Source organism: Primulina huaijiensis, chromosome 7 (genome assembly GCF_012295235.1).
Source record: "Primulina huaijiensis isolate GDHJ02 chromosome 7, ASM1229523v2, whole genome shotgun sequence".
Lineage (NCBI taxonomy): Eukaryota > Viridiplantae > Streptophyta > Magnoliopsida > Lamiales > Gesneriaceae > Primulina > Primulina huaijiensis.
The window spans coordinates 13,630,111-13,644,074 of NC_133312.1; the positions used below are offsets into that span (position 1 = coordinate 13,630,111).

The window sequence follows — 13,964 nt, forward strand, 5'->3', positions numbered from 1 at the left end:
GAAAAGGTTAGGCGAGAAAAGTAAATAGATCTCTCTCTTTCTAATTCTCTCTTTTTCGTTATCCTCCTAAAATTATTCTTATCACAATGATAATTTGCTTACACACACACACACATATATATATACACACCAATGTGTTTTATTTTCTTTACTCCTTTTTGTTTTTCAAAAAAGAAAAATCCCATTTTAGTTTATAATTTTTTATCTTCACAGGTTCAACAAAATATTATATCTGTCAATATAAAATCAGTCTAAATTCATCCATCCAAGCCACCAAGTTGATATTTAAACATTTTCATACATTAAATTGAGAGAGAATTATAATTACACAATTGATCCACAACAAAGACACAATTCAACTTCTTATCACATTCAAAAAGCCAGTGGCAGTGGCCTACTAGCTGGGAAATAAAGACAATTAAACACCACCACAATAGAACTTGACCCAAGATTCTGAACAAAATGACCAAATTTAAACCTTTCAAGGCAAACCCTTCAATAATCCACAGTTGGAAGTTGTTCATGACCACCCTGATTGATGAAAAGGATCTCGTATACGAGGGCGGCAACACCAGCACCAACGAACGGGCCGAGCCAGTAGACCCAGTGGTTCTCCCATGTCCAGCTAACCACTGCCGGGCCAAACGACACGGCCGGGTTCATTGATGCCCCATCAAAGGCACCTCCGGCTAGGATGTTAGCACCAACTATAAAGCCAATGGCAATAGGGGCTATGATCCCTATCTCACCTTTCTTCGGATCCACTGCAGTGGCATAAACTGTGTAGACTAGGCCGAAAGTCATCACGATTTCGAATAAGAGAGCATTCCACACCGACACTCCCGATGATAGGGCGAACGCCGATGTTTCCTATGCCATTGTAATATTCGAATATAGATTACCAATATATCTCAACTCCGTTTTGCTGAATAAATGTGCATTAGCCTATCTATAGAATATTATTAACAGCAGAGTAACTGTTTTGATCTTTATTAAAGAAAAACTCAAATATAATATTTAATGAGGAAAAAAATATTTAAATAATTTAATTTAAAAACAAAAATTTAGTGTAATTACATATATCAAGTGCAAAAAATTTTGAAAGTATTAATAGTACATGTAATACCAGTTTATTAGAAAAATATATCAGCAATTTATGACTTTATAAAATAAAATATCATACAGTTAGTTTGGATAATCATATTTATCGTGGGTCAACATTGGGGAAAGCCCAATAGAATGGTGGTAAATTCTTTAGGTCAACATGATAAATTTTTATTTTTACTCTCTAAAATTTAAGTTTCTTCCCACAAATATACATTTTTTCTTTAATCCCGAGTCTCCTAAAAAAGTTAAAAAAAAATTATTTGTCATTTTGGTCTTTTTCTATATTTTTAAAATTTAATATCTTTTAATGATAAGAATACTAATATTTTTTTAAAAAAAAATTTCTTAAGTTTTTTGTATATTTTCTCAATTTTATTTTAGTTCCTTAAAACAAGCTGTAGAATGGTTTTAATTACTATTAAATTGATTTAATTAGTTTATAACTTTACTTACCAGTCCACCAGTAGAGAGCTTTAGAAGCAAGCATGCTACAACAGCTCCAAGCAACTGTGCAATCCAATATAAAATGCTCCTGAAAAGTGTAATATGACCGCCCACAAAGGCACCAAAGGTGACAGCTGGATTTACATGACCGCCGGAGATGTTGGCACCCACGGAAACCGCCACAAAGAGCGCGAACGCGTGGGCTATGGCCGCCGCGATAAGGCCAGCAGGCGTACTTCCTCCACCATTAGTTAGCTTTGCTGTGGAGACAAGATTGAGACGAAAGTCGATAAGATAAAATTGTGGAAACTATGACACAATCGATTTGTCATGTGAAAAAATATGATATGATATGTCCAGTAAAATACAAATGAGCTTTATTAGAATAGTTAATGATTTATTTAGAATAAAAAAATAATAATTTAAAAGAAAATTACAAATAAAATATATGATTTAAATCAGTTAAAGTGATAAAAGAGGTTACCAAATGCCATGCCTGAGCCTTCACCGGCGAAAACGAAAATGAGCATCGAAAAAAACTCAGCCACGGCGGCCTTGATGGCATCCGGTTTGCTGGCCTCCGCCGGTGTTCCGATCGATATTCTTGTAATCGGCATTGAGACTTTTTATATATAATTTTTATGTGTTGAACTTTAATTACTCAATAAGTTTTAATTATTCCTATTTGTTTTGCTTCTCCATGCATATGGGCTCTCATACCTTCTTATATAGTGGTAGATATTAGTGCTCCCACAATTTGGTCAAACAATGTCTTCACGAAACCTCACCGACATCTTGATACCTGGCGTATAATTTTTTTTTAAAAAATTTTTAATTATTAAATTATTATAGTGATGATATAATATAAAAATTATAAATTATCTATTCTGAATATTATATATACGCGTAAAATTAAATTTAGAATTAGTTCTTTTGGCAAAAAAATTTAGGTAAAAGAGTTCATTATATAATTGCGTCCAATTAGGGAGTTGGTAAGCCTTTTAAATTAATGTACCCTCTATATTTTTACAAAAAAATGACTGAAATTTATAAGTTCTTTCTTTTTGAGAGAAAAGTACGAAACCCCAAATCAAAAGATAGAGTAAAATAGGAAAAATTTCCGAAAACCGTCTCGTAAATTTGCGGGTTTTGATAATCTAATTAGGAGAATTTTGATCTAATATATATTTTTGGATACTCCAGAGACATATTTTCTTTTCCATATTAAAAAATCGTCGAGAATTTGATTATAAGTAAAAAGAAGAAATTTATTATACTAATACCAAAATTTGACCAACTAAAATATAAAAATTGTACACATACTAATAACTTACAAATAAGATTTTCGATAAATTTCCTCTAAAAATGAATGAAGTGTTGTGAAAAAGTAAAAATTTACGGTAAAAAGTAAAAATCTCAAACTCTCAAAATTATCACACTACACACTTTCTAATATTTTTCTCTCAACTCAATTGTGATTTTCTTCACAAATGAGAGATCTATTCATAGAAAAACTTTACAAATAATCCAAAAATAAATTACATCATTATCTTCATCATCACACACAAATTTCAATATTCAACACCTAATTTTACCTAATTTTCAATATTCAACATTATAATTTTCAACACAAATATTTCGCATTTTCAAAACTCCCCTTGTGATGATGATCATAATACAATGATTGTCTTCATTACGTGTTTTTATACTGCCTCGTTAAAAACCTTACTAGGAAAAACCCATTGGGATAAAAACCATAGTAAGGAAAAAAGAGTGCAGTCACGTAAACTCCCCCTCATTATGACATGAACAATTCTTCACAAATTTCGTAGATTGCGCATCCCAATATTATATATGTGCTTTCTGAATATTGTCGTAGGAAGTGCCTTTGTGAAGAGATCTGATGAATTTTTACTTGATTGAATGTGACGAACATCAATATATTTATTCTTCTCAAACTCCTTTGTGAATGCGAAGAACTTAGGAGGAATATGTTTAGTTCTGTCGCTTTTTATGTATCCTTCTTTCATTTGAGCAACACATGCAGCATTATCTTTATATAGTATCACAGGCTTCTCGTCGAATGATAATCCGCATGAGATTTGGATATGTTGGGTCATTGATTTTAACCACAAACATTCACGGCTTGCTTCATGTAGTGCGATAATCTCGGTATGATTTGATGAAGTTGTTACGAGCGTTTGTTTCTGTGAACGCCAAGAAATTGCAGTGCCTCCACAAGTAAATACATATCCAGTTTGGGAATGTGCCTTGTGTGGATCAGATAAATATCCAGCATCGGCATAACCAATTATACTTGGATTAGCATCTTTTGAATGCAAAAGTCCCAAGTCTGTCGTTCCTCGTAGATAACGGAATATATGTTTAATTCCGTTCCAGTGTCTCTTTGTTGGATATGTGTTAAATCTTGCCAATAAATTTACGACAAAAGATATATCAGGCCTTGTACAATTTGTAAGATACATAAGAGCACCGATAGCACTTAAATATGGTACTTCTAGACCAAGAATATCTCCATCATCTTCACATAGACGGAATGAATCATTTTCTATGTTTAATGATCTAACAACCATTGGAGTACTTAAAGGATTTGATTTATCCATATTAAAACGATCAAGGATCTTTTCTGTATAATTTGTCTTGTGAACAAATATTCCACATTCTTTTTGTTCAATTTGTAAACCCAGACAATACTTGGTTTTTCCAAGATCCTTCATTTCAAATTTTTCCTTCAAGAATGAAACAACTTCTTGAATTTCCTTATTCGTTCCAATGATGTTTAAATCATCAACATATACAGTAATAATTACGCATCCGGATGTTGTTTTCTTAATGAAAACACAAGGGCATATTGAATTATTTGCATATCTCTTTTTCATCAAGTGATCACTTAGCCGATTATACCACATACGGCCGGATTGCTTTAACCCATATAATGATCTTTGTAATTTCACAGAATAACATTCTCTGGGTTTTGAACTTTGTGCTTCATGCATCTTAAATCCTTCAGAGATTTTCATATATATATTACTATCAAGTGATCCATATAAGTAAGCTGTAACAACATCCATAAGACGCATTTCTAAATTTTCAGACACCGCCAAGCTAATCAAATACCGAAACGTAATTTCATCCATCACGGGAGAATACGTTTTTTCATAATCAATTTCAGGCCTTTGAGAAAAACCTTGTGCAACAAGTCGAGCTTTATATCTTACTATTTCATTTTTCTCATTTCTCTTTCGAATCAAAACCCATTTGTATCCAACCGGTTTTACACCTTCATGTGTAAGGACTATAGGTCCAAAAACATTACGTTTATTTAGCGAATCCAATTCAACATGGATAGTATCTTTCCATTTTATCCAATCCTGCCGATTTTTACACTCACCAAAAGATTTTGGTTCATGATCTTCATTATCATTTATGATGTCGATTGCCACATTATAAGAAAATATATCATCAATTTTTTCTATATCTTTTCGGTTCCATATTTTTCCAGTATTAATATAATTGATAGAGATTTCACGATTCTCGTCAGTTTGTGGTTCTGACAGAATATTTTCATCATCATGTGTTTCTTCAGGAGCATCATTCTTTATTTTGTGATTATCATGTGTTTCTTCAAGAACATCATTTTTTATTTTGTGATCATCGTGTTTCTCTTTTGAATTTTCTTTTTCGAGGATTTTTATCCTTGGAACCGACTGGCCTTCCACGCTTCAGGTGTTTAATGGCATCTTCGGAATTTCAATTCGAGCAGGGGTATTTGCATCATGTATATATGATTTAGTTACCCTTTTTGTGTCTGCAAATGCATCTGATATTTGATTTGCTATTCTTTGCAAGTGCACAATTTGCTGTACATCTTTTTCACATTGTTTTGTTCTTGGATCTAGATGTAACAATGATGAAACATACTATGTAATTTCCTTTTCGGTATGTTTCTATTCTCCCCCTAACATTGGGAAGATTTCCTCATTAAAATGACAATCAGCAAAACGTGCTGTGAACACGTCGCCTATCTGAGGTTCAAGATATCGAATGATTGATGGACTATCATAACCGATATAAATTCCAATCTTTCTTTGAGGTCCTATTTTTTTTCGTTGCGATGGTGCAATAGGCACATACACCATACATCCAAAAAGTTCTCAGATGAGAAATATCTGGTTCTTTACCAAATGCAAGCTGCAATGGGGAGTATTTATGATATGCACTTGGTCTGATGCGAATTAATGCAGCAGAATGTAAAATTGCATGTCCCCATATAGAAATATGGAGCTTTGTTCTCATAATCATTTGTCTAGCAATCATTTGCAGACGTTTAATCAATGATTCAGCCAATCCATTCTGTGTATGTACATGAGCAACATGATGCTCAACAATGATTCCCATAGACATACAATAATCATTGAAAGTTTGGGAAGTAAATTCACTAGCATTATCAAGTCTAATTTTCTTGATTGTATAATCGAGAAATTGATTCCTCAATTTTATTATTTGAGCAAGTTATCTTGCAAATGCAATATTTCGAGTTGACAATAAACATACATGTGACCATCTGCTGGAGGCATCAATCAATACCATAAAGTATCTGAATGGTCCACATGGTGGATGGATTGGTCCACAAATATCACCCTGAATACGTTCAAGAAACATTGGTGATTCAGTTTGGATTTTGGCTGGTGATGGTCTTATAATAAGTTTTCCAAGAGAACATGCTTTACATTGAAACTTATTATTCTGAAAGATCTTCTGGTCTTTCCACGGATGACCATGTGTATTTTCTATAATTCTTCGCATCATTGTTGAACCAGGATGTCCTAATCGATCATGCCAATTAGTTAATATTGAAGAATTATCAACTAACATGTTTGATTCAATGGGACTTATATGTGTATAATGCAATCCAGTAAGGAGCATTGGTAGTTTTTTAATCACATATTTCTTTCTTGATTTATATGTGATAAGACACATATATTTCTCATTCCCTTTATTTATTGTTTGAGTATCATACCCATGGGAATATATATCATTAAAACTCAACAAATTTCTTTTCGATTGTGGTGAATACAAAGCATCATTGATAAAAAATTTTGTACCATTAGGTAACAAAAATTGTGCTTTACCACATCCTTTAATCAAGTCTACAGGACCTGATATTGTATTCACCATTGTTTTTGTTGGTTTTAGTTCCAAGAAATATCTTTTATCTCGGAGGATAGTGTGCGTTGTACCACTATCAGGTATGCAAACTTCAGCTTGGTTCATAGCATTTTTCATATTTGAACTTCAAAAAAAATATGCAATGAAATAAAATTACTGACAATACATTTACAAAGATAAAATATAATACAATACATATTTAAAAATATAACACACTATAAAACATTATCATACGAGTACATGCACAAATAAAATATTTTACATATTTATTCCACCAGCAAATTGATCATTGTCTGAGAAATCAATCAGAAAATCTCCAGCATCAAAATGAGTTGAATCACTCAAAGGTTCACTGTGTTCAGCGAAGTTGGTCTCCTTTTCTTTCCCCTTTATTAAATCTTTATAAAGTTTGCAAAGGTGCTCAGGGGCTCGACAAATACGAGACCAATGTCCTGGAGTACCACATTTAAAACAAGAACGTAACTTTCAAATCTTTTTGAGTGATTCTCATTAACACTCATATTCTCATGATGCCTTTTTGGTGGATGGTTTGAGACGCTCTTTTGAGATGAGTTATAGAAATAACTATCTCGATTATTTTCAAAACCACGGCCGCGTCCACAACCACGACCACTTCCACGTCCACGTCCATATCCACGTCCACGACCACGACCTCGAATTTGTCCTCGACCAAAATCTTGTCTATAACTTTGATTTTGGTTTCCAGGTTTAAATTCATTTTTGCTTACGACATTTATTTCAGGAAATGCCGTTGAACTAGTGGGTCGTGCCTGATGATTTCTCATTAACAGCTCATTGTTCTTTCCCGCCACAAGAAGACAGACGATGAGTTCAGAATATCTCGCAAATCCACGCACTCTATATTGTTGCAGTAGAGTTATATTTGATGCGTGAAACGTGGAAAATATTTTTTCAAGCATTTCTGATTCTGTAACCTCATGTCCACAAAATTTTAATTGCGAGATTATTCGATACATCGTCGAATTGTAATCACTTACTTTCTTAAAATCTTCGAATCTCAACATATTCCATTATCACGAGCGGTCGGAAGTATAACTTCTCTTATATGTTCAAATCTTTCTTTTAATCCTTTCCACAGAGCCATGTGATCTTTTTCGACGAGATATTCACATTTCAAACCTTCATCAAGATGTCGGCGCAAAAATATTATAGCTTTTGCTTTTTCTTGTGATGAAGATATACCATTTTCTTTAACAGTCTCGCTTAGATCCAATGACTCAAGATGCATTTCTATATCGAGAGTCCATGGCATATAATTTTTCCCCGTAATGTCGAGTGCAACAAATTCTAGCTTTGTCAAGTTTGACATGGTGGTACTTTTTCTTCTGTTTTGGAGCTTGGAAAATATGGAGGACTTTTAGAGCTTCGTGCTGATAACGTGTTGTGAAAAAGTAAAAATTTACGGTAAAATGTAAAAATCTCAAACTCTCAAAATTATCACACAACACACTTTATAATATTTTTCTCTCAACTCAAATGTGATTTTCTTCACAAATGAGAGATCTATTTATAGAAAATTTTTACAAATAATCCAAAAATAAATTGCATCATTACATTCATCATCACACACAAATTTCAACATTCAACACCTAAATTTACATAATTTTCAACATTCAACATTAAAATTTTCAACACAAATATTTTACATTTTCAACATGAAGCACACAAAAATTCGATATATTAGAAAAAGTTAATAGATTTCAAACAATTAAATTAGATGTTTGAATTTTTTTTCTAAAAATAAAAATAAAAATAAAAAATGACCTCACACTATGTACTAAAGCTTTTGTTGAATTATTTAACTTGTAATAATTATCAAGAGAGGCGCCTCCAATTGCCTAGAAATGTGACACGTGGCATTTCTGTCCGTCTAGCCAATAATATTTGTGGAGTGGGGATTTTGATAGCCGACGAAACTGATTATTCAAAAAACGTTCATTATTACCGACCATTTTTAGTTAATTATAACATGTTATTATATGATTAATCATACCTCATCCGACAACTAATATGCTTCGAAATAATAATAATAATAATAATCAAGAGTTGTGACCCTTTCACGTTTTCAAACTTTGGTTTTAGTACACTAATTCGTCTTTGGTCCAATTGCTGATATGACACTTGAAAATATTGACGTTTCATAAAAAATGCCAACGCGACATAAAAAATTATTGACTTGCCAGATATTATGTTGGCATTTGTATCAAAATAGTAAAAATTAAAAATAAATGTACTAATACCAAACTCTGAAAATATTTATGGACCAAAATTGGACAAGTTCCCCTAATTTTTGACTAGATTCATGTGTCTGAGTAGTGATGACAATTTTCTCTATAGAGGGAAATCCAAAACGGAGACTGGGATCAACGATTTTTTTAGGTTCGAGTTCGAGGATTTTTTAAAATCTTATAAATAGTTCGGGACGGATATGGGGATATTATCCTCATCCCCAAACCCGCTTCGAAAATAATATTAACAATAAAAATAATATTATTATTAGTATTAATAATATAATAATAATATTTTTTGTACAATATTAATATTAATATTATCGCTAATAATAATTGATAATAATAAGTTTTGATCGGGGAATCTCGTATCCGCTCCCGTCTTATCTCATTAATATTTTTGAAACGACGAACCCTAAAAAACAGTGATCGTAACGGGTATGGGATAAAATGGAATTCGAGAACGAAGATGTGAATGACAAATCCCTCCCGCACCACCTCATTGCCATCACTACGTCCGAGCTTAAATTCTAGCTCGATCAAGTTAAAATCAAGATTGACACAACCTCTTTCAAATATTCCGAGCACTCTCTATCATTTGGCGCCGCCCATTCACAATCAGACAAGGAAAGTAATAAATTTGTCCGGCTGCCCACTCAATAAACTATCATTTTTCTTTATGAAACAATAAATTGTAAGCTCAACGTACTGTTGGGAACATTTATGAGTAGAACGCACCACAATCACTCAATAAATTATATTTTGATTTTGACATCAAATTGACTATTCAATTTTCATTATGCAAAAAGTTTAGTAAAGTCGTGTTTAAAATGGATTTGATTTCCTTATCTTGTTCTTTTTAATTTTTAAAGTTGCTAAACAAACTGTTGTTCCCATTAATTCGTTGGTTATATATGGAGGCTAATAATGGGCTAACTACGGGGCATTAATCCCACCATGATAAATTATCTCCTCATAGTTGGAATTTTAAAGACACAAAAACTCTATATGCTCTCCTCAATTTCGTAGCATATAGCTAAAGCATCTCGTCGTATTTTTCGTGGCAAACAAAAATAGCAGTGAGTGACCGAGTGGGATACTGTTTTTTTTTTTTTTAATGGAAAATCAAAATATAATTATTTATATATTATAAGAGAATATTTTTTTTGTAAAAAAAATGATATTTGATAAATGATTTTCGTTCGTTGACTGATTATGGACTGTTTGCACAAAATGTATGAAGTGAGAGCGTGTCACGTACAAATGCACCAATTTAAGCGAAATTAGTAAAAATATGACTTATAAGAACTCAAACGATTTAGAAACCAAATTTGACTGTAAGTTATGATCTCCTACGCAAATATACAACTAAAAATGAAGTAAAAGTTGAAAACGGCGTTGGAAATTGGTGGGAAATTCCTAATATGAGTTATGTACATGTAAAATCAAAATAAATCCTAATAAACATGAAATTTAGTGTTAGGATCAAAACTACAATTAGAAGGGGGTGAATAATAGGGGTGTTCATCGGTCGGTTCGGTTCGGTTTTCGGTTTTTTATTTCGGTTTTTTCGGTTTTCGGTTTTAAAAATATATAATCCGATATCCAAACCATTTTTCTTCGGTTCGGTTTTCTACCAAAACGGTTCGGTTATTTCGGTCGGTTAATTCGGTTTTGGTATAATTATTTAAATTAATAATATAAATATATTGTAAAATATAATATGTTAACTTTCTACATGTTTTTTTAGTAAAATATTTAAATATAGGGTCTAAATTAATTAAACAAACAAAAATCAACTAAAAATTGTTCAACATAGTTTTTCATTCACTAAATATCATATCAAAATATATAGTATAAATAAAAATATAAAAAAATTATTAATTTAATAAAATTTCGATTTTTTCGGTTTGTTCGGTTTTGACATATATAATCCGAAACCGAACCAAATAAACTTCGGTTTTAACATTTATCTCCGAATTACGAAATTCGGCTTTCGGTTCGGTTCGGAGTTCGATTTTTTCGGTTTAGATTTTCGATTTTTTCGGTTTTATCCGAAATTTGAACATCCCTAGTGAATAAACATTTTAAAATTATCATGCTAGATTTTTAAAACTTTAAGTCGTTGGAATAGATAAAGTTGATTTTTCAATCAAACTAAGTAAGTAGAGAAACTAAACTGATATACTGCGGAACAACTCAATATACAAAGTAAATTATATACTCAGATAAGATAATTAGAACATATAAGTAAGTGACTGAAGATATGAGCGAGAGTTTGTTTATGGAAAATTGAAGACAAAACTTCTACGTATCCCCTTCTTTTGTTTTCAAAAGGATTTTACAGAAGATTTAATTAATATAAGTCTTTGTACAAATTCATTTAGCTCGGTTTAACAACCCTATTGAGCTGAAAATTCTAACAAATATCTTCTTAACTTAATCTGTCCATAAATTTTTTTTAACAGTTACAATTTTTCTTACAAAGAAATAAAGCCCAAGAATACAGAAGTTAAGTGAGAACAAATAAGTTCACTGAATGATCCTTAATCGATATGATAGAACTTTTGTGTATGTGCAAATCAGCTTGAAACAAATCTTTAGAAGATGCTGATGATTTAGATAATGTTGGAAGATAGATTTTTGTGTAATAGTCATTGTAAATACATCTGATTCATTCCTTTTTATAAGAATCTGTCCAATGCTCATAAATATGGCCGGTACTCATAATTTTAATGGATGTCAGACACTCTTTCATAGAATGCCACAAATCCTTTTCGTTTTCTTAAATATAGTACTAGGTAATTTCAAATTTCCTTGGACACTTGGCTGAAACAGGAAACCAATAGATGCTTTATTATGTTGTCAGTCCTTATTGAAAAAGCTTAGAAGCTAACTTTATGTTGCTCTTAGATAATGTCTTCATATCAGTCCAAGTGCTCTAGGCTAGTCTGATTCATCTTAACACGTTGAGTTGTTGAGTGCCATCAGATCAATATATTTTTATTGTAGCCTTGTCAGATCGCTTCTTAATCTAGATTAGTTCAGTATAGTTTTCCAGTTCTGTTAGTTCAATTGAGTTGTCTATATCAATACACTGAATTAGTTTAGTTTTATAGTCACCAAAACAAGTCCAATTTTTGTATTAACAATTTCTTCATTTTTTGGTTATGTCAAAATTTAGCGGTATTTGCAAATATTAAGAGACACTCAAGAGAATCTCAAATATTATAGATGAACTGAAAAAACTGCAATGAAGCAAAATAATATCTATCTCCTGAAAGATTGGTGAGATGGTGGATTGGTGTAACCACTGTTTGAACTGTTGTGCCCACCACTTGTAACGTACCGTACTTTCAACTATTTAAAATTTGCGGAAAAATTAAAAATTTTCTTAAGTAAGTCATGAACCTTCAAAATCCGAATAAAATGAACCGTACGTTACTAAAGTAGTTGCAACAAAAGCTCTATGAATAAACTTTGACAAAATAATTTGCTTAAAATCTAATAACCAGTAGCTGAAATCAGAGTATTTGACATTTCATAAAAACTTAAAAACTTGGGCAGTCCTCGGGTCTGGCCTCCTGCTCAGTCCAAGCCTGCTCCTTTGTCGCAACCCCTAGTCTCCTCGAAATCATCCTTACCTGCATCGATCAAGTCTAGTGAGTCTAAAGACTCAACACGTATAAACTGGAAGGTAGCAAGTACTACGTAATAAAACCACATGCAACTTCAAAATAGGACGTACATACTTAAAACTTGAACATGCAATCAAACTTGAACATACATACATAACATAGACGTGCCATAACGAAAACTTTTCATAAACATGCTTCCATACTTGTACATACATAACTTCATCATTTTGCGTAGAGGAATGTTTCAAAGCAAGTGACCCATAACATAATTCGCCTGATCAGACTAAACCACAGTACTGGGCTGACAGGAAAAAATCAACTACCACATACATGAGATCCCCATTCATGTTTTAACGGGTGGATTGGTCCCTGGTCATGCTTTACCGCTTTCATATCCTGATCTAAATCCGTTCATGTTTTAACGTGGTGGAGAGGTCCTCGGCCACGTTCACTGACTTCCAAACCCATACATAATTTGGTCACCAGAAAATTAGCATACCTCAAAAATTTTAAAATGTTTTCTTTTGCACGTCTTCATACTTACTTGGCCTCTAACATGTCCCAAATAATTATCTAAGCTTAAATTAAAATTCCCATTATTTTATTTACCTTAAAAACTAGGCTTTTCAATTTATCTTTAATTAATTGTTTTGACGATGTTTTAATTCCGAAATATCCCAAACTTTAATATAAAATTTATAAATTAAAAACTTAGTCGTTTTTATATTATTTTAGCCCTTATGAACCATGACTCGACCCCCGCGAGCCGCGTTTAAATTTATTTTGACTTTTAAAGACCGTAATTCGAACCCCTTGATCACCATTGAGCCAACTTGGGATTCTATCGAGCCAAGCCAGAGCCATCCCGAGCCAAGCCCTTCCTAACCCTTATATGGATCCTACTGGAGCGTTATGACTCCACAAACCATCCTCTGGCTCGAAGCACACGTCCTGAAACCCCATCTGTCTCTCAACCGAGAGCCCTTGCAGCAAAGGACTCTTGATTTCGTGTCCAAGTCCCTACCAATGAGCCCAGCCCCTGAATCTAGCAGTCACACACCTTCCTAGGATGCTTAAGACTCACCCTAGCCCAGCCCCTAAGCCTTGGACCGAACCCCTCAGCCCCTGAATGCATGCGCAATTCTGTGCAGGACATGCAACGTTTTCGGGTGGGAGTCCTTGACAAGGACTCCTCCCCAGCTCTCTTGCTCGAGTCTTAGCTTGGTTAGGACTCTTCCCTTGACTGAACAATCCCTTGGCTGAGCCCTGGCCCAAGCCGTGACCCTCTAGCCCCCTTCCAAAAGGAACCCGATCA

At 33.0% G+C, this 13,964-nt stretch overlaps 1 protein-coding gene across 1 annotated transcript; it reads right to left on the reverse strand.

Annotated features, from left to right (window-relative positions):
• Positions 1 to 278: 278 nt before the first annotated feature.
• On the reverse strand, positions 279 to 2,269 carry LOC140981506 (aquaporin TIP1-2-like). Its single transcript, XM_073447923.1, has 3 exons — positions 2,036 to 2,269; positions 1,561 to 1,811; positions 279 to 870 (listed from the first exon to the last, which is right to left on the reverse strand). The coding sequence occupies exons 1-3, from the start codon at positions 2,166 to 2,168 to the stop codon at positions 496 to 498; spliced, it is 759 nt and encodes a 252-aa protein (XP_073304024.1). The 5' UTR covers positions 2,169 to 2,269; the 3' UTR covers positions 279 to 495.
• Between the last annotated feature and the right edge of the window lie 11,695 nt (positions 2,270 to 13,964).

Coding starts and splice junctions, on each gene's coding strand:
- LOC140981506 (XM_073447923.1), bottom strand. CDS start 2,168: ATGCCGATTACAAGAATATCGATCGGAACACCGGCGGAGGCCAGCAAA. Junction 1,812..2,035: donor AGGCTCAGGCATGGCATTTG/GTAACCTCTTTT, acceptor TTGTCTCCACAG/CAAAGCTAACTAATGGTGGA. Junction 871..1,560: donor AGCTCTCTACTGGTGGACTG/GTAAGTAAAGTT, acceptor ACAATGGCATAG/GAAACATCGGCGTTCGCCCT.